Source organism: Acomys minous (genome assembly GCF_964271855.1).
Source record: "Acomys minous genome assembly, chromosome: 13".
In the NCBI taxonomy this organism is placed as follows: domain Eukaryota; kingdom Metazoa; phylum Chordata; class Mammalia; order Rodentia; family Muridae; genus Acomys; species Acomys minous.
Window position 1 is genome coordinate 80,386,128 of NC_140495.1, and position 25,534 is coordinate 80,411,661.

Sequence of the window (25,534 nt, forward strand, 5' to 3'; positions counted from 1 at the left end):
CAATGGCTGAGGAGGCACCTCAGCAGGAGCTGTCCATGTTGACTAGTCCTGCCTCAGAGCCTGCTGCCACTGCCATGGGAGCTGTCCATGATGACAACAACCTTTCCTGCCTCAGCCCACTGCCTTCACAGTGGACTCTTTGTACATTTTGGACACATTGTAAATTTTATTATCTCTAGAGGCAGAAAACTGGCAGGACCTCTCCCTGAGAAAGTTCCAGCAGCCCAGCCACTCCCCCATCCCCAGACCTCTGTAACTGCCATCTCCAGCCCCTCAGTAGGACTCATCGCAGATTATGCTACTTTGGGATGAGAAGTCTGGACAAAACCCCACCAATCCCTGAGCTTCCCCCAGCGCAAGCTTGAAATCTCACCAATCCACACTCTGAAATCCCTGCCCTAGAAAGACCTGTCCCCTAAGAAGCCCTATATAACAGCTGGGTCTGCCCAGTTCTCTTCTGTCTCCTCCCGGGAGCAGAGGCAGCCACTCCTGGATTCATCCCTCCAATAAATCTCTATTAAGCGATGTTACTGCCTGCTGTGACTCATCATCGTCATCATCACCACCACTACCACCACCACCAGAGGAAGAGGAGGAGGGAGGAGGAGGGGAGGAGGAGGGAGAAGAAAGGGGGAGAGAAGAAACAGAAGGAGCAAGGCTCAGACTCCAAGACTTCTCAGTCCCTCAGGGCTTAGGGGCAACCCTCCCCTGGGAGGCCTCCTCTCAGAGCTGTGAGGTTCCAGGGCTCCTGTGCCTCAGGCTACCCTTTGGACACTATGCCATCTCAGGGCTGGGATACCTTTCCAGCTCTCAGAGTTGTGGACACCCTTTCATCTGAGTACTGGAAGGCAGGCCACACCACTCATACAGCGTAGACAACAAGAAGAGATGCTCTCAGAAAAACAAAGTGAATGGCATCTGATTAATGACGTCAGCTTGTCTCCTGGCTTTAGAAGGTGAGTGGGTCTGAATGTTCAGCATCATTAGCTAGGGGAGAATGATGCGAGGGTTCAGTGGATGGGAAAAATGTCTTGGTGCCCAGAGGCAGTGAGTAGAACAGTTGTGGGGACCTCAGGTGTGGTGGAGAAGGACAGCCACAGTTGAGTGTTTCTCAATATTGTAACATCAAAGCAGGAAAGAGTGTCACAAATACTGAGTACTCTCCTTTCCCGCTTCTGCATTTCCCTGGGCAGTTTTTTCCTGTCATGTAACCTTCAGGGTTTCTCAATGGGACAAAACAGCGGAACCTTGGGACAGAAGTCAGTCAACTTCTGTGTGGGCCAGCATGCTCCAGCAACTGTGAGTGGCTCGGCCACTTGCCTCTGGCCACTGGCAGATATCGCAGCCAGCAAGGAGCATCAGGTGGACGAGGCAAGGACCTGGGAGATGTCTCAGTTGCTGCTATGCCTGGGGCTGTTGCTCTGCATCACGGGTAAGGAGAAGCAGGTGAGGAAGCTAGAAGAGAGGGTGGCAACAAGAGGGATGGAGGCCACTGAGGGGAGGTAGTTGCTAAAAAGAAATTTACTGTTGTTGCTCAAGACGGACTGGGAGGAGACCAGGGTGGTTGTTACATAGAGAGAGGCAAGTATGGATGAAGAAGTAGAGATAGTCCGCGGTGATCCATCCTGACCCAGCAGGTCCATGTTGAAGTTGAGAAAGTGATGTGATGGTAACTAGGCAACCCACTACGCTGTGCTGACACCCACCTAGAGGTAAAACCTGGCAAGCAAATCTCCCATAAAGGAGCAATCGATTGAAGAGCAGCATAAGTGGATGTAAAGAAAGTTATCCTGAAAATTACCTAGCAGGTGGATGGAAAGCTCATGGCTCAGTATTTCACACATAGTAGTAAATATGTAGTCAAAGTTGTAGGGGTTGATGGTGGTGGTAGTGTAACCTGGTGTAGGTGGTCCACAGCAGGAAAGACGAAGAAGGGAAAAAGATAAACGCAGTTGGCATTGTTCAGGTGGATGCCCCTTTTGGACAGGTGGTGGACAGAGGTTGAAGGAGATTCTACCTGAGGGTAGGAGGAATGAACAGAAACGGCCATGGGCCAGGCAGCAAACCACATGTCTGGACCACAGCAGAAACCAATAGAGAGCTGGGTACGGTGGTGCATATCTGTAAACGCAGCAGTCAGGACGCTGAGGCAGGAGGACTGTGCTGAGTCTGCAGCAGCCTCCGCTATATGTTGAGTTCAGGTCAGCCTGGTTGCAAAGTGAGACCTTGGACTATGAGCGAGAGTAAGAGAGATGGAGGGAGCAGTTAGGAAGGAGAGAGACAAGTGGATGGCTGCCTGCACACACGCACACATTCCAAGAATAGAAATGATGATGCAATACTGGTAAAGACCTTTTGTCACTTTCCAACATGGACATTTTCCACTCTACAAAATGCAGACGAAAATATTTACTGCAAACCCACCACCTAGATTCAGTCAGCTGTTGTGGGTGTTTTGCCTCCTTTGTGCCATATGTGACACAGACACACACACAAAGGAATCAATGGCATCAGAATGGCTCCAGCACTCCTAAATGTCCCTTCCACGCTTGCTGGGGTCACTAATGTACTGCCTACGTGGCTGATGCAAAAGGCAGGTTGGCTCCATGAAGCACGTGTCTCCTATTCCAGGGCTCCGAGCTAGAGGTGAGGAAGAAGAGCAGTGCCTTCTGGAAGGCAAGAACCTGACCGTGACTTGTCCTTACAACATCATGTTATACCCATTCAACCTGAAGGCCTGGCAGCGGGTCAGAAGCACGGGCTCTCCAGAGACCCTGGTGCTCACAAACACCAGAAATAGAGACTTCAATCTGGCCCGGGCTGGGAGGTACTTTCTGGAGGATTATCCCACCGAAGCCGTTGTGAAGGTCACGATGACCGGACTGCAGAAGCAGGACGTGGGGCTCTACCAGTGTGTGATCTACCTCTCTCCTGACAATGGTGTGGTCCTGCACAATCGGATTCGGCTGGTACAGTGCCAAGGTGAGCTCCAGTGGACCCTGCCAGGTGGCGTCTCCTCCTGCTCAGTAGTGGGCAGGGACTGCCATCTGCTGCTTTAAGGAAGCAGCTCAGAGTAATGGAGAGAGTGCTAGACCTTTCCTTCTCTCACCGTGCGACTCTGGGAAAGTCATATTCTCTGTGCCTCAGTTTTTGTGTCTGTAAGACAAGGGTGTTAGATGCGGTGGACTCAAAAGTCATCTGCTTCCCGTGGTGTGGAATCTGGCGTTGAAACTGTCCTCTGGCATTCTGCCACAAGCCAAGCCTGCAGCTTGTCCCACTGCCTCTCAGTGCCAGGGAGGACGCAGGAGTTAGTCACTCACACTGCCTTTCTGTAGATCAGCGAGCTGCTAGGCCCTCACAGACCCACTCCTCTCAAAAGTCCCTGGTAGAAGTATGAAACGGCCTAGCTTGACCAATAAGATATCTGCTTCTGAGAAGTTTAGGGTTTTTTTTTATTAGCCAAAGATGTGACACTATTGTCCTAGAACATTTTGCAGGTAGGGCAGATTCCAGGTCAAAGATTTTGTGGCTATTTTGGCATCCACAGTTCTTTTTCAGTAGCCTGTAGAGTACCATCCCACACCTATAACATAGGGGTCAGGGCTCCATGTAGCACCAGCTTGACTTCATGTTTAGTTCTGTGGGTGCTGTCCTCAGCAATGGGGCCCCACTGTCAATTTGCAGAGAGCAGCCTTTTGTCTTAGCAATAGTCTGGGCTGCTTGGGATTTCCATGGGATCCAATAGCTCAATTGAATGTAATATAGTCCCACCACTGGAAGCCTTGCCTGGCTATAAGAGGTGGACAGTTCATTTATATTATTATTATTATTATTATTATTATTATTATTATTATTATTTTGATTTTTTGAGACAGGGTTTCTTTCTCTAGCCTTGGCTGTCCTAGACTCACTTTGTAGACCAGGCTGGCCTTGAACTCAGAGATCTGCCTGCCTCTGCCTCCCAAGTGCTGGGATTAAAGGTGTGCACCACCACCGCCTGGCTAGTTCATTTAATTTTTAAAATGTATGTATGTATATATGTATGTGTGTATGTATGTATGTATATATGTATGTGTGTGTATGTATGTATGTATGTATGTATGTATGTATGTATTTTGTCTGCATGTATGTCCATGTACCATGTATGTACAGTGCCCCAATGGCCACAAGAGGGCATCAGATGTCCTGGAACTGGAGTTAGATAGTTGTGGCCTGCCATGTTGGTCCTAGGCAAGAGCAGCCAGTGCTCTTAATGCTGAGCACCTCTCTGGCCTCTCTCGGGGAGTCTTAAGGAGGACCGGAGAAGGAGCAGACACTGAAGAGCAGAGGGTCTGTTCGTTGGCCTTCAGATGTTCCTCATTGGTGACGTCACTGGTAGATCCTCCTCTGTTAAAAAGCCTGGATACCCCTGTGGGGAGGTGGCTTGTGGAAAGCGGGTCCTGATGCCTTGGCCTCAGTGTCCTCAATGTTTTCTTCCCTTGTGGGAGCTGTGAGGACAGGAGGTAATTATCACCACAGGGCCTCCCTCTTTGCCTTACCTGAACACGTGACCCCTCTCATGGGAACAGGCCTGGGGTTGAATTGAATTGATTTGTAGATAGAGTTGAGGACTGGCCAAGTAGCTCAGGGTTAGAATATTTTCCAAGCATGTGAGGTCCACATTCAACTCACAGAACTGAAACAAACAAGTAACATTAAACTACCTCTGGGCTGTAGAGATAACTAAGTCTGTAACGCGCTTACCAGGCAAGTCTGAAGACCTGAGTTCAATCCCCAACGCCTCTGTAGAAAGCTGGGCACGGTGGCACTTGCTTGTCCTCCCAGTGCTGTGGGGGAAGAGACTAGAAGATCCCTAGGGCTCTCTCATGAAGCAGCCGGGCCCAATTAGTGAGTTCCAAATCCCAAAGAGAGATTTTGTCTCAAAAGGGGTGGGGGGGGGGGAAGAAAGCCAAACAAACAAACCCCCACACAAACAAAACAAGGCAGAGGCACAATGTGGCAGTGCCAGATAGGCAGAAGCAGGCAGATCTCTTGTTTAGGCCAGCAAGGTCCAGGCTGGCCAGGGCTGCTTAGTGAGACCCTGTCTCAAAGGGGGCCTGAGGAACACTGAGGGTGCCCTGTGCTGCTCCGTCCCCTCACACCAAAGGAACTGACAGAGCGAAAACAAACCACACGGAGACACGTCGGCAAGACCTCCTGGCCTTGCCATAGGAGAATCACACACCCCTGGAGTGGAGAGGCTCACTCAGCTGTGTGGGTAAGCCCCTCCCCCTCCCTCCGCTCAGGTCCTTAACCTGGACCCATTCCTGAAAGCTGGGCAAGGACTAAGTCAGCAGCGGGAATAGAAGATCCTATAACTTTGCTTGCCTTCTGCCCTGAAGCTGCCCCGTGGCCTTGGACAAGTCCCTCACCTTCTCTGGGTAGCTGTAAAGCTCTTGTCAGTCTGGCTCCTCCGTTGCGGCATTTGACAGCTGCCATGTTTTTGGGTTCCTCTATGTGACGATTGCAGGTCCCATTTGTATTTCACTCCGGGCCAAGCCCACCTGCTTCCAGGCGTGAGAAAGAGTTTCTCCGAACCCATCATTCCATTTCCACTCAGAACTTTTGCTGAAGTCCTAACCTAAAAGCTACAAGAAAACCCACTGAGAATGCCTGGAATCCACCATCCTGCATGAGAACTGCACCCGGCTCGACACAAGATGAAGGCTTTATCAGATCCAAACCCGGAAGGACAGGAGGCAGCCCTGTGACAGCTTCCTTTATCTTCCCTCCAGGGATGGGAGAAACCTTTAGCCAAGATGGCTGAGAAATGGCAGCTTGCATACCTTTTTTTTTTTTTTTTTTGACCCCAGCCTGGAGGGATTGCAGGAGAAACAGGAACTAATCATCCACAGGAGGGTGCTCGCAGCTGTGATGAGAGCGGTCTGGAGGGGACAGTGCAAACAGCCAGGTGCAGTTTTAGCTAGGTTTAAAGCAAACATTTCTTCTTCCTCTTTTTCCCTCTTACCATCCCTCCCTTCCCCCTTCCCTGTGTCCCTTCTCGTCTCTTTCTTCTTCCCTCACTTCTCTTCCTTCCTCCCTTCCTTCCTTCTTTTCTTCCTTCTCTGTTAGGGAAGATGGGACACATGGCACGTTAAGATGTCCTGGTAGCAATACTGACAACTCGACCCAGCCAGAAATCACCTGGGAAGAGGAAGTTTCAACTAGCGCTTGCTCAGATCAGAGTGGCCTGTGACCTTGTCCATAGAGAATTATCTTTATGGTCAGTTGGTGTGAGAGGGTCCGGTCCACTGTGGGTGGTGCCACCCCTTAGGCAGGCAGTCCTGACTTAGGTGAGAAAGCAGGCTGAGCAAGCCTTGGGAAGCAAGCCAGTAAGCAGCACCCCTCCATGGTCTCTGATTTAGTTACAAGCTCCAGGTTCCTGACTTGATTCTCCTGCCTGACTTCTTTCCGTGATGGACTATTACCTGGAAGTGTAAGATGAAACAAAACTTTTTCTCCCCAAGTTGCCTATGGTCATTATCCTAGTTAGGGTTACTGTTGCGGTGATAGAACACCCTGACCCCAAAGCAATTTGGGGAGGAAAGGATTTATTTGGCTTACACTTCCACATAGTGCATCCTTGAAGGAAGCCAGTGCAGTAACTCAAACAGGGCAGGAACCTGGAGGCAGGAGCTGATGTAGAGGCCATGAAGGGGTGCTGCTGACTGGCCCCTTGCCACAAGCACACAAGCACATCACTGTTACATCATAGCCCTTCCTCTCTTGTTCGTCCCAAAGATCACACATTAATATCAATATTACAACATAAGCATTACAAATGTTAGAAGTCCCACCGTCTCTAAAAATCCAAACACTTAAAAATTCTGTCTCTATTTAAAAAAAAAATAGTCTATTGAAATCCAAAGGCTTTTAAAATTCAAAGTCTCTCCGAGGGGAAAAAAAATTAAATTCTTACTTCCGGAGGGAAGAACCAGGGCACAGTCACAATCAAAGCAAAACCAAACTCCAAATGTGTGAAAAACTCAGTGTCCAATTGTCTTGGATTTACTCATGACCTTCTGGGCTCTGCCAAAGGGGTTTGGGTCAGTTCTTCAGCTCTGTCCTCTGCAGCACACACAGCTTGTCATCTGCACTCTGGCTGGCTCCTCCCTCCCTACCCCCCCACCTCCTTCCCCACCACTGCTGCTGCTGTCCTTGATGGTCATCCTATGCTGCTGACATCTCCAGAACTGTTGGTGTGTCTTGCTGCATCTGGGCTGCACGTTTCACCAATAGCATCCTGTGGGCTCTCTTCAGGGACACAGTGCCAAGCCTCCGCTGCTCTCCATGACCCCCCTCCCCTCATGCCTTCAAAACCAGTACCACCCGGGTGACTCTTACACTATCAAGTTCAGCTTCCAGCAAGAGGAACTAACCTGGCAGCTTCTGGAGCACAGCCTCTGTGTGCTAATCCTGAGGAAACACTGAACTGACTTCAGAAGACTTCACCTCAGTGATACTCACCTCTTTTTACTCACGACTGAGTCCTCAGCCCCAACTGACCAGCATCCAGTGTTCCAGCAAGGCAAAGGTTTTACTTTCCTGGCTCTGGTCTCTTGCTAATCACAGAATATCCCTCAGCTCCGGTTAACAGAAGCGCAGAACCTTCACATAAAAGGCCCAGTAGGGTCTTTGCTTCCCTCTGAAGCATCACGAGCCAGGCCTCCATCTTCTGCTCTGTTCTCCAAGCTCCCACAGAACGCCTCACTGAGCAACTCTCTTTGGGTTTTCTGGCCCAAAGTTCCAAAGTCCTTTTGCAATCTTTCCCAAAACATCACAGTCAGTTCTGTCACAACCATACCCCACTCCTGGCACCAATTTGTCTTAATTACTGCCAATTTCTACTACCTAGCATAGTCCTAATTTTTAATCACAGCAACAGAAACCTACCTAGGACTGCCACTATGGACCAGAGGCGCCATCAGCATGAGAGGGTGTGGCCAGGGAGGGCAGGAAGATGGGTTGGGTAGGGGATATGCTGAGTGTTGAGATCCTTGGCCAGGCTCACAGTTGGGACTCTGAAGGGTGATAAAGCACCATGTCACAAGAACAACCTTATCGCCAGTACCTGGGTACCCAGTAGAGCCATGTCTCTGCCATCTCCCTCCCCGATGAAGAGTAGTCTTCATCTCTTTCCAGAATGTAGTATTTGGAAATACTACCATGGGAATAGTACCATGGGAAAAGTACCATGGGAATGATTAGTAGCCGGACACTTTGAAAGCAGCTGAGGAGTTGGGAAGTACAGAGGGAGAGCCATTAGTCTCAGGAGAAATGTGAGTGGTTGGTGGAGATGCCAGGAACTAGTAACCATGTTCTGGAAGCATAAGGTGTATGGGGGGGGGGGGGCAGTTAGCAGAGACAGAAAACAAGTTTGTATCTCTAAGATGAAGATCATAGAAAAGGTCAAGACCTTCTTTGTAGAGGGTATGCAGCCCCATTGGCTTCTCTCAAAGTGCAAGGCAGGTAGCAGGTCCAACCTCAGAGCCCCGAAGGCAGATAATCCCTGCCCACTTAGAATCAGTAAAGTCATCCCTAGAGTGCGCACATTTGCCTTTGATCTCGCAGGCCAGCCATTGATGGTGATGGTGATCGTTCTGACATGCGGCTTCATCCTGAACAAGGGCCTGGTGTTCTCTGTCCTGCTTGTCCTTCTCTGCAAGGCTGGGCCTAAGGTAAGTGGGACAGGCCAGGAGTGATGTGGGTGAGAATGACCTAAAGTGTCCTCAGAACCGGAACCCTGGATGTCCCTTTCAGAGAGGTCTGTGGTCAAAGGGCAAGGCAAGCCCTGGGCATAGTGCAGGGCATGGGCCATGATCCTGGGAGCCACGTGCCTAATTGGTTTTCCTCGGCTAGGAAGACCCAAGGGTGAGGACAGCAGGGTGGGCCACCTGAGCCTTCCTTCAGAACAGGAAGGCTTTACTCAAGCCTGGATCTCTGGGCTAGTCATATGTTTTTCAGTTTTATTTGTTTTGAGACAAGGTTTCACTATGTAGCCCTGGCTGCCCTGGAACTCACAGAGATCCATCTGCCTCTACCTACTGAGGGCTGGCATTAAAGATGTGTACCACCATGCCCTGCATTGAGCTGGTAATTTCTAAAGCCTCTCTATTCTTTTCCCTACACAGGTATCACAACCTCCCAAGGTGTCTGAAGTACAGAGAGCCTCTGAGAAACAGTAGCCTTCTTCCTACAAGCTTTGAGCATACCCTTCCCTCGTCTATTAGCAGCATACCATATGTTGGGGGCAACTGGAGCCTCCCTACACTATCTTTGTAAGCTCTGCTCAGCCAGAGGACAGCCCTCAGGAGGTAGAAGGAGCTTCGTGAGACATCAGTGGAGACTGTGAAACTGCAAGTGATTTGGGCCTTTGGTGGAGCATTCAAGTGGGACTTGCCTGGAGTTCTCCTCAGAACCCTGTCTCCATTCCCCTCCTGCTAGCCAGGCCAGATTTTTGGCAAAGAGAAAGCCAGATTAGTTTAGAGGGTTAAGAATGGATTAATATTGCTCAGTTGTTGTGCCATGAAGCTTATTAAACAATATCACAGTCCAGTCTCAATTATTTGGGTGCTAGCCAAGTTAAGAGAGAAACTGCAACATAAACAATTTTAAAACAACCACTAACACTATGTGGCTAAAACTGTCAAGTTTTGCAGCTCGATGTGGCTGGAACATAGGCTCCCTCATTCAATTACATCTGCATCAAGTTTCCATTGTTAATGGTTTTCGTCATTGACTAAGCTTTTTAAAAAATTCACAAGTTGGGAGCTTAGTTAGGTGGAGTCTCACCCTGAGGTCACCACTCCCTTTATCCCACTTGGTGTCAGGCTTTTCTTTACACCTTTGTTTTGTTTGGCTGTTTTCAATGTAAGGTTTCTCTGGGTAGCTCTGGCTATCCTAGAACTGGCTCTGTGGATCAGAATGGCCTCAAACTCAAAGGTCTGCCTGGCTCTGGTGCCCGAGTCCTGGGACTTAAGGAATGACCCACCACACCTGGATTTCTTTAAACTTTTTACCTTCTGAAGCACTGAACTTAGTTAGCTCAATCATACTTGTTGATGCTCCTTTTTTCCAAATGTAAGGACCAGACAAACTCCATTTAGAAAAAGAAACTCCATTTTGTGTTAAACCTGACCAAGGGCTGAACCCAGATTCCAGGAAAAACCACAAAGTAATATAAACAGAAAAATATTCCCTAGCAGCACAATCAGCTCACCTTGGGAAAGTCCAAATATACTCTCTGCTGGTCAAGCTGACCAGCAGATGGTCTGGCACATAGCAACAACCAATTAGGAGAAACCAGGCCAAAGTTCCTAATGCCCTCATGACTGCTTCAACCAATCTTATCTCTAGGTCAACTTGCCCCTGTACCTATTACCCAACCACACAATGCCAAGGCTTGTAACTCCCTGCTTGCAGCTTTTCTGCCCAAATGCCATCCAATCGTATACTATAAAACCCATTTCTTTGTCTAAAACCTCTCTTAATTGAGACTAGAGGCCACTTCCCTGCATCTTCTGTGTCAGTGCAAGAGGAGGTGTGGCCTGGGTTCAAATCTGCAATAAAGACTTCCTTGCAATTGCATTTGGACTCAGATCTTTGGTGGTCTGTTCAGGGAGACTCTCAAAATTTGGGCATAACAACCAAACAGTACATTTTATATTTCTCTTTGTCCAGCTTGCTCCTTTTCATTATAGATCTGTATAAGAGTGACCACTAATAGTCACACGACACAGTCAATACTAGGCTATCTTGAAATCTCCTCTGCCAGGGCCATTAATCCAAAACTCTTCCATTTAGGCCCAGGCAGATTTTTAGCACAAAGGAAAATGCAGCCATATTCTCTGCCAAAACGTCACAAGAAAGGTCCCTAGGCCACCTACTAATATTTTTCCCCTCTGAAACTTTTTATCTTGGCCCTCACAGTTCCAATTACCCTCAGCACTGTCTCCATGTTCCTACTAGGACGTGCCATTAAGCCACACTTGAAGTATTCAACTGCTTTTCTAGTTTAAAGTCTTCCAACAAACATCGTAGTCAGGCCTGTCACAGCAATGCCACACTCCCTGGTGCCACAGCAATTAACATAGACAAGATAATCTTTCACAGACATTCTTATGACTTTACCATAATCTATATAATCTGTTGCAGGATTTTTGATCCCACTGTGAATCCTGAGATTGTGAACTGTAAAAACCTGTTTCTTTTGGTTCAGCCCTAACACACACCTTTAATCCAAGAACTTTCTATTTGTTGTAAACAGGTAATTATGGTGTGGCTCAGCTCTAACATGCACCTTTAATCCTAGAGCTTTCTGTACACAGGATTTAATAAAGTTAAGCCTAGGTCAAGAGGCATAGAAGGAACCAGCTGGCAGGGATTAAGTAGAAAGGAGGGACTTTGAGAGACAGGGTGGAGGAGAAGAAAGAACTTTTTGGCTTTTCATCCTGAGCTAGCAGGCCTTTTCCTCCTGGGCCATCAGCTGAGCTAGCAAGCTTTTGGCCTTGGGTTCTTGGGAATTTTAGCATTTGGCTTTGGGCTTTTTCCTTTTTCCTTCGGGATGTGAGCTGAGTAGGAAGGTTAGCTGGGCACTTTCTCTGCTTCTCTGAGCTAGTAGGTTTTCACCCCAGCACCTGACTCCTCAGTCTTTATTGGTAAAACTCAAAAGATTTGTGATTTTCTTTATAACAACAATGACCCCTCACAGATAAGCCTGGAGGCTTGTCTTCAAGGGGATTTTATATTCTATCAAGTGACAATTGATGTTCACCATTACAGGAGGGATAGAGGAACTCTAAAACTGCATGAAAAAAAACACACATTTTTTAATTACCAGAAGAGAGATGGGTTATGTCATATAGGTTTTTTTTGTTCAGATGGTTTCTGGTCTTGCTTTGGTCCAAATGTTCACTTTCCTCCATGGGAATGATAATGTATATTCTATGCTATTGTATTTTGGAAGAATGTGATCTGCTTTTTCATTTTGATTTTACATGGGATTACAGTAGGAGATTGCCATTAGTCTCAGAAAAAGGCTTTGAACTCCAGACTTTTAAGCAATATTGAGATTGTGATAGCCTATGGGGGCTTTTGAAGTTGGACTGAAAACATTTCTGCATTATGACATGGCTACAATTCTATGGGGGCCAGAGAGTGGAAAGTGGAGGTCTGAATAGAAATGACCCCCATTGGCTCATATATTTGAATGCTTAGTCATTAGGAAGTGATGCTAATTGAGAAGGATTAGGAGGTGTGGCCTTGTTGGAGGAAGTGTGTCACTGGGGGTGGCTTTGAAGTTCTAAAAGCCCATACCAGGTTCAGTCTCTGTCTCTCTGTCTCTGTCTCTGTCTCTCTGTCTCTGTGTCTCTGTCTCTCTCTCTCTCTCTCTCTCTCTCTCTCTCTCTCTCTCTCTCTCTCTCTCCCTATGGATCAGGATGTAGCTCTTAGCTACTTCTCCGTGATCGTGCTGGCCTGCTGCCATGTTCCCTGCTGTGATGATAATGGATTAAGTCCACAAAACTGTAAGCAAGCCCTCAATTAAATGCTTTCCTTTGTGAGAGTTGCCTTGGCCATGGTATCTTTTCACAGCAATAGAACAGTGACTAATACAGGTGGGAATACACATTAAATTAGATTAAACTTTTTTATAGTGTATGAATATTAGGTCTCAAAGACTGTGACTTGACAATTGATGGTAAGTCCATTCGTAGGCTACAGGTATTATGTTCCTTCTCTTTTAGAAAAGAGATGTATGTACATATTTCATATAGATCCCACCCAGCACATTGAAACTACTGTAGCAAAATACTTAGACTGGCTACTTTATAAATAAATTTAGACAGCTAGCTAGTTCTTGAGGCTTAGAAGAGGGCTTCTGTGTTAGTTTTCTGTGACTATAATAAAATACCTGAGTCAGCTACTTTATAAGGAAAGGAGATTTATTTACAAACACATCTGAAGGCTTAAAGACATGAACTTAGGCTAGCTTTTGTAAAGGCTTCAAATTATATGGCATCAAATGTTAAGATTATGATAATGTCACTCAGTGAGAAGCCAGAAGCATGGGAGGTAGGGGGAGAAGGAGAAAGGAAAGAGGGGACAGGGAGGGAAGGAGGGAGGGAGGGGGGGGGAGAGAGAGAGAGAGAGAGAGAGAGAGAGAGAGAGAGAGAGAGAGAGAGAGAGAGGCTCTGGTATCCCATAATTATACCCAGGGCATGCCTCAGTTGTCTAAGGACTCCCAGGTAGTAGCCTGTCTCTGCACTATTCTGGAGTCTGAGCTTTCTCACCCACTCGCCTTTAAAAGCAAATGTAAATCATGCAAATCATAGCAGAGCCGAGGGGCAAACTCTCTCCCTGTTTCCTAAGGGCACCGACCTCATTTATGAGCATGTGACCTGAGAGGCACTCTCTCTTTTGCAGTTAAGGTTCATCATCACATGACTTTGGGGGATACGGGCCTTCAGCCCCCATTGATAGTTCAAGAAGTCCTTGCACCCAGGACAAATTGTTCTTCCCGAGTTGTTTATTTACTCCCGTCATCTTCCTAAACTCACTCAGACTTGTGGATGTTTTATGTTTTGAATATAAAGTCTAACATCAGTTTGTTTTATTGCTAGATTGTCCCATCCTGGGTCACCATTTCTTCAACATCTTTTTGCACATGAGATGTTAACACAAGATGATTTTTTTCTCACGTTTTTCTCTGCTATGGGGAAGTTTATTATATGAGCATGGGGAGAGAAGGAAGCCGGTGGTGGTGGGGGGGGTTCACCCCAGAGCGAGAGACAGAGACAGAGGAAGAGAGATAGAGACAGATAAGAAAACAGAGAGTAAGAGCGATTTTTCTCATATATATATATTTTTACTCACTCACGTGTCCCTTCAACAAACACCAGTTAACATAGTCATGAATTCCCCTACTTCCTTTCTCACCCCTAAGAGGTCCCCTTGGCTTCCTTTCTGATCATCCTTCCTCGCGTTCTTTTACCTCCTAGTAACCGCCCCCTCCTACCTTTTACAGCCTGGTGTTGGGATCTGGTGGCTCACAAAACTTCCAGGATGAAAACACATTATTGCCTGGGTGGGCATACCCAGGACTCAGGACACACCTCTAGGAACCTTTGTCCTTTTCTCAGGGAAAATCAAAAGAGGAACAGGCCTCTTATTTCACATAGTGGGTTTTTTTTTTTCTAGAGTGTTCCTGACATTTTCTTTTCAGCAATAATGCGGGAGTGTGATTGGTGGATGGTGTGGTGTGGCTGAGATGGGGAGAGGATGGCCAGGGGCAGGGGCAGGGGCAGGGGCAGGGGCAGGGGCAGGGGCAGGGGCAGGGGCAGGGGCAGGGGCAGGGGTGAAGTGTGAGGGCTAGAGATGGAGCCTGCAGCTACTGTTCCTCTCATATGTTCACAGACCCCACCTACCCACGCCAACCACTTCCCCAATCTCAGCGCTGGCTTTTCCTTGGTTCTCATATCTCACAGATGCTGAGAGGTGGGTAGACTCCTACCCAGTCCAAAGGCCCAGGCCTCCCCTTCTCGTCCCCTCCACTGACGGAATCTGGGGTGGTATGGCCTGGAGATGCTCACAAGTGCTTCTAGCCCCTGTGCTACTGGTGCTCCTGGCCTCAGGTAAGGTGGTTCAGGGTACCAGGGGTTGATAAGCGGGATGAAAGCACAAGGTAAGGCACCAGGCTGACCCTGTGACCAGGGCTGGCTCAGGAGTCATGTTCGGAGTCTGTGCGCTGGAAGTCATTGGCTCTTGGCGTTCCCAGCCGTGTAGACAAATATATACAGCTGGGGCTCTTAACTGAAGGTTTGTCGTCCAGGTGCCTGGGGGTCAACAGCATCTGAGGAACTTCACAGAGTGGCAGGACAGAGCCTTTCCGTGCAGTGCCCGTACAAGCCCAAGAGGGGGCCATATGTGCCAAAAGCGTGGTGTCGGCAGACATCTCCAAATAGATGTAACCTAGTGGTCACCTCTTCCGAGCCTCGGAAAGCCGTTACGGAGTCCCAGGTCACAATCTGGGATGATCTTGAAGCTGGCTTCTTCAGCATCAACATGACTCAGCTCACAGAGAAGGACTCAGCCTTCTACTGGTGTGGAACACATAACGCTTCCCTCAGGGAAGTGACCGTTATTAGAAACATCAGCCTGGTGGTGTCTCCAGGTAAGGCCCTCTCCTAGGGATGCACATCACCCATCCCTTGTCTCTGCCCCTCCCCCAACCCTGAAACCTGATCTGACTGAAGCTCAGATGAGGTGCCCTGACCCCGTAAGACAGCTTCCGATCTCTGTGGTCTCTGGTTCCGTATTAAGTAAGACTGCTTAAGTTTCGTGGGGGGCAAGTACCTGGAGTCTCTTTCTGACTCATTTATTTTGGACTGGCATGATCCCAACACTTAAGAGGCAGTGGCAGGTAGATCTCTGAGTTCAAGGCCAGGCTAGTCTACATAGTGAGTGCCAGGCCATCCAGAGATAGGTAGTGAGATCCTGTCCCCCAAAAATGTTGGAATGTTTTTCTTTCAAATTATGTGCACTCGTGGGCACATGCCACATGTGTGCCAGTGCCCATGGAGGCCAGAAAGTAGGAGCCCGTTAGGGCTAGGGTCACAAGTGGTTGCCAACCACTCATTGTGGGCGCTGGAAACCCAACTCTGTTCCTCTGTAAGAGCAATCTGGGCTGTCAACAGCGGAGCCGTCTCTCCAGCCCTCCGGCTCTCTTTCTTACACAGGCACACCTGTGCAGACATGAGGTACAGGTCACTGCTGGCTCAAGGGACCGCAAGGGCTGCTCTTAGCTTTCCTATATCCTGTCACTGTGTGTGTGTGTGTGTGTGTGTGTGTGTGTGTGTGTGTGTGTCTGTGTGTGTGTGTGTGTGTGTGTGTGTGTGTGTGTGTGTGTGTGTGTGTGTCGGGGGCTCAGACTTGATTCTCTTCTGAGGACCCAATGCAGTCATCTTCTCTTTTTCTCGTATAGCCTTGTCTACTCTTCCTCCACCAACCAGCGCCTGGCTCCACACAAAGATGGGTAGGTTTTAGAGAAGGAAAGAGGGGTGGCCCAGCAACTTGGGGAGCCTGAGATTCAGTGGGGCCTTCCCCTTGGGGACTGGGCAATGAGGAAGCTCCCCTCACGGCTTCAGATATAGAGAGATGAAGTGTGCTGTCTGGTCCACCACAACCCACGTCCCACTGGGAGGCCACATTTGACTTCCACTATGCATAATGATCCTCTGCCAACCTGAGTAGGTGTAAAAAACCCCACCAAACAACAACATACAGATGGCCAAGAAAATCCTCAATATCCCATAAATATGGACAATTTTAAGTTAAAGATTTTAGGCCCAGTTACCGCTGAGCTTCCTACAGCCTTCACAGGTGAGGGCCCGGACACCATTCTACCTTTCCTGATAGCTGTCTCCTCTTTTTTTCCCTCCAGCCTCACCGACTCTTCCTCCACAGATGACCACTTGGCTCCCAATAAGCACAGGTTGGTTTTCAAAGAGGAATTGAGGGCAACTGGGCAACTTGGGGAAGGTGAGGTTAGGGGAAGCCTGCCTTAATGGTCGATACCCTTACATACACTCCTTTAATCCCAGCACTCAGCGGGCAGAGGCAGGTGGATCCCTGTGAATTTGAGGCCAGCCTGGTCTACCCAGGGAGTTCTAGGCAAGTCAGAGTGACATAGTGAGACCCTGTCTCCAAAACTACCAAACAACCATAACGAAATGCCGTTCTGATAGACACTGGGAGAGACTGGTGGTTACCAGACGCTGAGAGAAAAGTGAGGAAGGATTGTTAGTGGTGCTTGGGTAAAGACTAGTAAGTAATATGAAGGGGAAAGAAATTCTAATCTTGTGTGTGCAGACTTTAGACAACAATAATGTACAATTTGTTGTTGTTATTATTATTATTATTATTATTATTATTATTATTATTATTATTATTAGTGTCTTGAACCCCCCAAAATGTAGAATATTTGTTTTATATGTATGCATGTTTTGCCTGCATGTATATCTGTGCAACATGTACATGCTTGGTGCCCATGGAAGTCAGAGGAGGATGTTAGATCCCCTGGAACTGGAGCTACAAATGGTTGCGAGTTACCATGTGGGTGCTGGGAGTCAAACTCTGGTCCTCGGCAAGAGCACCTAGTGCTCTTAATCGATCAGCCATCTCTCCAGCCTCTAATCATTTTAAAAAGACTGTTAAAAAAAAGGATTTTAAATGTTTTTACCATGAAAAATTATAAATGTTATACACAGGTTAACTTTGGTTTGAATATCATGCCATGTATACACGTATTGCAACAGTAAGTGGCATATAACATAAATGTGTAAAAGCTCCTTTAAAATCATCATCATCAGTATTAATTTTTTTTTTATTATTTTATGTGTGAGTGCATGAGCCATGGTTCACATATGGAGGTCAGAGGACAAGTTTTGGGAGTTGGCTTCTCCTTCTACTGTGGGTTCTAAGGTTCAAACTCAGGTCACTAGGTTACCTCAACATCCCATAAATATGGACAATTTTAAGTTAAAGATTTTAGGCCCAGTTACCGCTGAGCTTCCTACAGCCTTCACAGGTGAGGGCCTGGACCCCATTCTACCTTTCCTGATAGCTGTCTCCTTTTTTTTTTTTCCCTCCAGCCTCACCGACTCTTCCTCCACAGATGACCACTTGGCTCCCAATAAGCACAGGTTGGTTTTCAAAGAGGAAAGGAGGACAATCGGGCAACATGGGGAAGGTGAGGTTAGGGGAAGCCTGCCTTTATGGTCGATACCCTTACATACGTGAAAATCTTCAGTATAAAGATTTGAGGTCCAGGTAGCCCTGGCCTGAGGGACTGTGAGGTGTGGTCCTATCTAACCCTTTTCTACTTCCTCTCGTGGTTCTTGGGACCTGGCCTTGATCTCTTTCCTGGTCCTCTGAGAAGCCACCATCTTTGTATCCTTCTTAGCTCTGAGCACTTCTCCAGAGGAGACCACTGGCTCTTCCATCAATGGCTCTGAGCACAGGTGAGTCAGGTGTTTTCAGAGGGAGGGTCCTGGAAAAGGATGCCCAGGGAGCTCATGTAGTTCAGGAACCAGAGGCCCCAGGACCAATCTCAGGATGGCTGGGCACCCAGTTCTGTAGAGTAGCTCCTAGGTCCCAGACATGGAGGTGGAAAGAAAAAAAAAAAAAAAAAAAAAAAAAAAAAAAAAAAGAATGGGGTCTGGGAGCAGGTCCCAAGCACTGGAGGAGCTGTACAAAAAACGACAGAGGTTCAGAATGAACCAGGATCTCCGTGAAGAAGGATGGCAAGGAGGAAATCTTTTAAGAAAGAATGAATATAAATTTCACAAAATTGTAAGAAAAGAAAGGGCCAGTCTCACCAACCATTGAGCTCTAGATTAGGTAAGAGGCCTAGTAAGTAAGCCAGGGGGACACAGAGAGACCCTGTCTAGAAAAGCCAAAAGATGGAAAGAGAAAAAAAAATAAGGAGTAGAGGGCCCCCAATGAGTGGAACGGAGGACCAGGCTGGATGCATGCAAGCAGAGCTGTGTAAATGGAGGGACATACTAGCATAAAGTGACATCCACAAACAGTGGGGACAAAGTCCCATTATTTGGAAAACTAGCAACATATGAACCCCAACTGGACCCCCTGTCACTATACACAAGGCTGAATCCTGGACAGATTCAAATTGCATAACTATGGAAAAGTAGACAAAGATAGTGGACATACCAGCGTTCTCTCTCTCTCTCTCTCTCTCTCTCTCTCTCTCTCTCTCTCTCTCTCTCTCTCTCTCACACACACACACACACACACACACACACACACACACACACAGAGCACACACCCATATAACCCACATAAAGACATTGTCAAGGGAAACAGGAACCACACCCACAGACAGATAAGCCAACTGACACCTGTACACCTAGTTCATGACTTGAGAATATTAAGACTAGAACATTCTGGAAACTTACAGATTACCTACAAAAGAACAAGAATGGGATTCCATACCAACTATGATGAGATAGCTGAAGCCATCAGACACTATCCACACCCCTGTAAGAAAAGCTGGTGAGGTTGCAAAAAGTTAAAATGATTTTTTAAAAATGAAGACCAGAAAAACCTATAAATGCTTATTTTAAAAGTCTAGCACACTAGATATACTGTTGTCATGACCAAAATAAAACACATAACACTCAGCATTGTGAAGGTAGAGACCAGTGGATCTCTGTGAGATCAAGACCAGCCTGGTCTACAGAGCAACTTCTAAGGCCAGAGCTATACAAACAGCAAACTCTTAAAACCAGCAACAAACAGAAACAAACAAACAAAAAAACAGCCTACCTCCCAAAATCCAAGAAACAAACAAGCAACTACAAGACACAAAACCAGAACCACCTCACCCCACCCCCCAGAATCCAGCAAAGATTAAGCCTCATCAAAGAGCTAGGCAAGGTTGTCAGATACAAGCTCAACAAAGATCATGCCCGGCTTTAATTTCCAGCACCCCCAACAGGCTTATATCTATCTACCTGTAACTCCTGGGATCTGACAGCGTCTTCTGGGCATACATATGGTGCACATATGTATCTGCATCAAAATAGTCATACCAAACATAAGACAAAAATAAATAAAACAAATTGTTACCTTTGAGAACAGTGCAGTTCAGGAACAGGAAGAGACCCTGTTGTGGCCACACATGTGCCTGTAATCCCTGAATTGGGAAGTGTGTGTGTGTGTGGGGGGTTGAGGAATCAGGAGTTCAAGGTCATCCTGGTCTACATAAGCGTTTGAGGCCAGCCTGAGCTACATAAAACCCTATGTTGGGGGGAAAAAGGAGCTGGGCATGGTGGCACACGCCTTTAATCCCAGCAGTGAGGGAGGCAGAGGTAGGTGGACCTCTGTGAGTTCCAGGACAGCCTGGTCAACAAAGGGAGTCCAGGAGAGCCAGGGGGACACAGAGAAACCCTGTTTAGAAAAGCCAATAGAAGAGAGAGAGAGAGAGAGAGAGAGAGAGAGAGAGAGAGAGAGGAAAAAATAAGGAGTAGAGGGCCCCTAATGAGTGGAACAGAGGACCAGGCTGGAAGCACGCAAGCAGAGCTGTGTAAATGCAAGGACATACTAGCATAAAGTGACATCCACAAACAGTGGGGACAAAGTCCCATTATTTGGAAAACTAGCAAAATATGAACCCCAACTGGACCCCCTGTCATTATACACAAGTCTGAATCCTGGACAGATTCAAATTGCATAACTATGGGAAATAAACTTAATTAAAAAAAAAAAAAACCAGAGGACGTCAGGTGTGATGGCGCACGCCTTTAATCCTAGCACTCGGGAGGCAGAGGCAGGTGAATTGCTGGTTTACAGAAGTGAGTTCCAGGACAACCAGGGCTACATAGTGAGACATTGTCTCCAAAAAACCAAAATAAAGATATAAAGAAATAAAAAGCAGTTGAATATCTGGGTGAGGTGGAGGGCTTTTTTTTTTAACAGAAAACTTTAAAAACACACATCACAGGGGAAAGTTAAACAAACTGCATGAAGGAGGGTAGGGTGTTACTATATTCAGCAAGCCACACTGTGGGAAACAACCACAAGCAGATGGCAGACTGGGAAAAGTTATTAAAAAGAGCTGAAGACAAACACAGCAGTGCAGTTTGTGGTCCTCAAAGAAAAAGATGGCAATCCCAGCAGGAAAAATGGCAGACAGCAAGAAAGCTAATTAGTGAGAAAATCTGAAAGGCAAACACGTGCCAATAAGTACAATCACCAGGGAGCTCCACCTTACACCTTCACAATGAGCACAGTGGCTAGGCACTGAGAAGGAGTGGACAAGGTCACTCAGGTTCCCTTCATGGCTGGGTCCCCTGTAGTGTCTTCTTGTGGCTTCCTTATTGGCCTGCTGACTTCTGGTCCTGGGACTACTTCCTCCCAACAGATCTGCTTCTGGGCCAGCTTGGTGGCTTCTTTTGTTGGTGGTGGTGGTGGTGGAGGAGGTGGTGGTGGTTTTTTTCGAGACAGGGTTTCTATGTGTAGCCTTGGCTGTTCTGGACTTTCTTTGTAGACCAGGCTGGCCTCAAACTCACAAAGATCCATTTGCCTCTGCCTCCCGAGTGCTGGGATTAAAGGCGTGGGCCGTTATGCCTTGCCTAGCTAGATGGTTTCTTATCTGACCTGTCAAAGAGGTGCCTTCTTCCAGCTCAATTCAGAATCCCAGCCAGAGTTTTTACTCTCCCAACTGGGTTTCTTAACTTGGTTTCCTCTCTGGCCCTGAGACCTCAAGGTGCCCATTATCCCTTCAGGGGTCAGGGTGGGTCCTTCTGCACTTAAACCCCAGCTACAAGGAGCTGCCTGGGGGTCACACCGAAGCAGGTGACATCCCAACCCAGGCTCCTCTGTCTGCTCTCTGCCTCCAGAAACCAAACTTCTTCTTCTCCTGGTGGGATCTCCCCGAAGCTTCTGGTCGCTGTGCAATACGGACTCCTCCTGCTCAAAGGCCTGATGCTGTCCGTTTTCTGTGTGGTCCTTTGCTGGAGGCGCCGTCAGGTCAGTAGCGCCACTAGGGCGAGGGTGCTCTGTAGGGTCTGTGTGCTGGACGATCTAGGCTAACCATATGTTCAGCTTTAAGTGAGTATGTTTATTAAGTAAGTACACGGCATGGGAAAGTAAAAGAAGAAATATGAAATAGCAAATGGTCAGGGAACAGGGCACTTAAAACACTCAGCAACAACTAAGGAAGCCCCATTGTAGCACCTGCTGGAAATTCCAATAGAAGGACTCCTCAGCAGAGCAGTGTCCCCCCTCAGATGAGGCTTAAACAAACAAACAAACAAACAAGACAGATACCGATACCATCAAATATGGTGCTCCCAACACCCTACAAAACCCAACTGGTAATCTTGAGGCAGCCAGCTGGTTCCCAGTTGAGCTTTTCCTCCATGGACGAGCTTCCCATGGCTCAGTTCCCTGCGGCTTGCACTTTCATCCCATGGGGTAAACCATAGTAACTTCTGCTGGAGACATTAATGCGCTGGCTTGAATAGGAAAGGCCTTCCCTAGACTCAAGTATTTGAATGCTTGGCCCCTAGGAGCTATACTATTAGGAGGTGTGGCCTTGTTGGAGGAAGTGCGTCACGGTGAGGGCGGGACTTGAAGTCTCATATGTTCAGGTGAGGCGCCGGCTAAGGCGCACAGTCTCCTTCTGCTGCCTGGAAATCAAGCCTTAGAACTCTCAGCTCCTCCTCTAGCACGATGTCTGCCAGCATTGCCGCCATGTTTCCCCCGCCAAGACAATAACGGGCTAACCCTGAAACTGTAAGCCAGCCCCAATTAAATATTTTCCTTTATATAGAAGAGTTGCTGCAGTCATGGTGTCTCTTCACAGCAATAAAACCCTAAGACAGTTAGTTACCTTCTGGCTGTTCCCAGGAGCGCAGTGTTTTCATTCCTGGCCCGGTTTGCTGTTCCCTTTGCTCCCCATCATAAAGTTAGGAGAGCCAGGCCACCCATCCATCCCTAGACAAGAGGCTTGGAGGATGCTTTGAAAGAAACCGTTTCAATCTAAATGGGGCATGATAGAGCTTTACTTCAGTGAGCTCAAACAGCGCACGTCTATAAACCAGTGTAATGTACTTTACAGGGGCAGCCCAGCTAGGACGGATGGGTAAGATCTTAGCAGATTAAATAGAAGTGTTATTTCTTGGACTCCCTGCCTTTTCCTCGGAAAGTATCCTCTGAAGAAGAGAGAGGCCTAGGCCCCTTGTTGGAAAGCTCTCTTCCAGGTCAGAGAAAAGCAGAAGGTGCTTGGAGGAAGTGCTAAGGGAGAAGGGAGAAGCCGTCAGCTAGCTATAGCAGTCCTGGGGCAGGAGGAGGCGATGCGAACAGGCTTCGCTTTGACTTTTCCCTTCACCTTCCTTCCTCAGGGACGCGGGTATGTGGCAGAGGCAGTGAAGATGGAGGTTTCAGAATACACCCGGGGGCCTGATGTCTCCGAGTCCTCAGGCGCACTTAGCCATGTCTCAGGGTGTGAGAAGGATGCTTATTCTTATTCTCTTAACCCTGTGCGGGGACCCGAGCCCCAACCTGTGTATTCTACAACTCTGCTGAAGCCGTTAGACAGGCCAAAGGGAGACAACCGATGGGCTCCCACCCCAAATCATTACTGCTAACTTTTGTTTTTTTTGTTGTTGTTGTTTTCAAGACAGGGTTTCTCTGTGTAGCCTTGACTGTCCTGGACTCACTTTGTAGACCAGGCTGGCCTCGAACTCACAGCGATCCGCCTGCCTCTGCCTCCCGAGTGCTGGGATTAAAGGCGTGGGCCACCACGCCCGGCCTCATTACTGCTAACTTTTACTCTGGCATTGAGCTCCCTAAAATCCACACCTCCCCGCAGAGCCCAGGCCTCCCACAAACTGACCACCCACGGGAAGTTAATCTGCCAGTCAGAATCCCTCACCACACCCCAACCAGAGCCCCACACTGTGCCTTCTCTCTCAGGACCTTCCCCCTGTCTCCATCGGCATCACGTGCCTCATAGGCGCTATTTCCCAGAGCTATTTACTCACAAAGCCCCCCCCCCGCCCCCCCCCCCCGCAACACCCTGCACACGGCCACGCATGCGTAAATTCAAAGTTCAAGCTCCTGGATTGCATCAGAGCAGAACAAGGTGACACCCTATCCCCTAGGCTCCCTCTTCTGTACCTCTAGACTCCTTAAAATGAGAGGGAAATGAGTTATATGATAAAATGGGGAGCCTAGAATGTCTGTGATCTGCAGACAACAAACAGAGGAAGTCAAGAAGTTAAAGGGGCGGGGGCGGGGGCGGGGAGGAGTGTTTTTAAAGGGACCAAAACCTTCCCAAACAAACCATTCAGCCACACATCAGAGCAGACCATCAGGGCCCAGTATTGTGTTGGTGTATCACGTGAGGCAAATTCGTCTTCACAGAGAAAAGTCTGGTTGTACAAGCAGGATTATTGACTGGTGGGAGGAGGGAGAATCCTTTAGGAAACAAAAGGAATGTCACGTCCATAAAACAAGAAGGGGCCTGAGTGTTCAGCACTTGTTACATTCAGTCCAGCCTGGACCTGCATCCAGCATGGACAGCAGGCTGAATGTCAGCCCTGCAACCATAAAAAGGCCACTACAAGAGAGAACATTTTCATCCAGGTGTGGTGGTGCATGCCTTTAATCCCAGCACTTGGGAGGCAAAGGCAGGCAAATGACTATGAGTTCAAGGCCAGCCTGGTCTACAAAGCAAATCTAGGACAGCCAAGACTACACAGAGAAACCTTGTCTCGAAAAACCAAAAAAAAAAAAAAAAAAAAGAGAGAGAGAGAGAGAGAGCGCATTTTTTTCTCCCTCCCTCCCTCTCTCTCTCTCTCTCCCTCTCCTCCCCATCCTCTCTCTCTCTGTTGGGGGTGGGGGGAGAATAAGATATAGGAGTTTGTTCACAGATATTTTAGCTCACACCATATGGCTGTCATTTATCTGTGCATATAACACTTTTGCGCCATTTATCCTTTTTCATTCTCATTTTTTAATTTCTACTTGATTTCTTTAAACCTAGGCTACGACTCCCATGTATTTGATATGTAATCCTGAATTTGACTGAAATCTCACAAAAAGAGGAATTTCTCCCCTTGTGATTGTATTTATTTTTGAGTGTGTGTGTGTGTGTGTGTGTGTGTGTGTGTGTGTGTGTGTGTGTGTGTGTGTAGGGGTGTGTACATGAATGCTGTGCCAGAAGAGGGCATCAGATTCCCTGGAGCTGGAGTCGCAGGCAGTTGTGAGATGCTGGGAACTGAACTCCAGTCCTCTGTAAGCGCAGTGAGTTCTCTTGACCACTGGGCCATGAGTCCAGGCCCTGTGTCTGTATCTTTAACTTCTATAAAATAACGTGATGCACTTTCCCCCATATATTTCTCTCATTCATAGATTCCAGGTCACTCTTTTCCAGTGCTGACACACACTCCACTACACACATGCTGTCTACCAGAGGAATCAATTGGAAGCCAGGGTCCGTGTGCTGTTTCGCCCTGTCATCTGCACATTGCAAACAGTTCTACAGTGAACATCTCCATCATGCTGTCTTCTAGAACCACGCGTTCCTTCCTTTAGAGTTTATACCCAAAGGAGTTTGTAGGATTTCAGCATCTAAGCTTTCTTTCCTGAACACTACTAGACAAGCAGAGAGTGTACTTCCTGTGCATCTACAGGAAGTACGCAGCACCATCTATGGACTGGGAATGTGAAGGTTTTGTGCCCACAGATCACTAATGAAACCAGAAATATTAAGCATGCAGGATTGTCTTTCTAAAGGAAAGGATGTATAAGCTGTTTTTCCACCCAGAAGGCTGAGAATTGAAGGCGATTAAAAGCCTGGTGATCTGCGTTATCTGTCGGGCCAGGCCATATTAAGCATCCACAACCAGAACCCAGGCTGGCTAAAAGTCTAAATGATTCTTACATTATCTGTATAGCCAGTGGCCTCTAC

At 47.7% G+C, this 25,534-nt stretch overlaps 2 protein-coding genes across 5 annotated transcripts; both read left to right on the forward strand.

Annotated features, from left to right (window-relative positions):
* Positions 1 to 1,227: 1,227 nt before the first annotated feature.
* On the forward strand, positions 1,228 to 9,612 carry LOC311581817 (triggering receptor expressed on myeloid cells 3-like; the record flags this gene model as incomplete). Its single annotated transcript, XM_084754342.1, has 4 exons — positions 1,228 to 1,432; positions 2,632 to 2,982; positions 8,611 to 8,717; positions 9,171 to 9,612. 4 exons carry the CDS (start codon positions 1,228 to 1,230, stop codon positions 9,222 to 9,224), a joined length of 717 nt encoding a protein of 238 aa, XP_084610468.1. The 3' UTR covers positions 9,225 to 9,612.
* A 4,919-nt stretch (positions 9,613 to 14,531) lies between these two features.
* On the forward strand, positions 14,532 to 24,359 carry TREML4 (triggering receptor expressed on myeloid cells like 4). Of its 4 annotated transcripts, none has more exons than XM_084752796.1 (8): positions 14,532 to 14,669; positions 14,867 to 15,208; positions 16,019 to 16,069; positions 16,478 to 16,528; positions 17,688 to 17,738; positions 17,975 to 18,056; positions 21,456 to 21,585; positions 22,962 to 24,359. In XM_084752796.1, exons 1-8 carry the CDS (start codon positions 14,609 to 14,611, stop codon positions 23,205 to 23,207), a joined length of 1,014 nt encoding a protein of 337 aa, XP_084608922.1. In that variant the 5' UTR covers positions 14,532 to 14,608; the 3' UTR covers positions 23,208 to 24,359. The 4 variants fall into 4 exon arrangements, with proteins under 4 accessions (XP_084608922.1, XP_084608923.1, XP_084608925.1 ...); XM_084752797.1 differs by having other exon boundaries at positions 17,999 to 18,056; XM_084752799.1 differs by lacking the exon at positions 16,478 to 16,528 and having other exon boundaries at positions 17,999 to 18,056.
* The last annotated feature ends 1,175 nt before the right edge of the window (positions 24,360 to 25,534 follow it).

Bases quoted from the DNA above. Each gene is read 5' to 3' on its own strand.
- TREML4 (XM_084752796.1), top strand. From the start codon at position 14,609: ATGGCCTGGAGATGCTCACAAGTGCTTCTAGCCCCTGTGCTACTGGTG. The intron at 15,209-16,018 runs GTAAGGCCCTCT...TTTCTCGTATAG, and splicing joins CAGCCTGGTGGTGTCTCCAG to CCTTGTCTACTCTTCCTCCA. The intron at 21,586-22,961 runs GTCAGTAGCGCC...TTCCTTCCTCAG, and splicing joins TTTGCTGGAGGCGCCGTCAG to GGACGCGGGTATGTGGCAGA.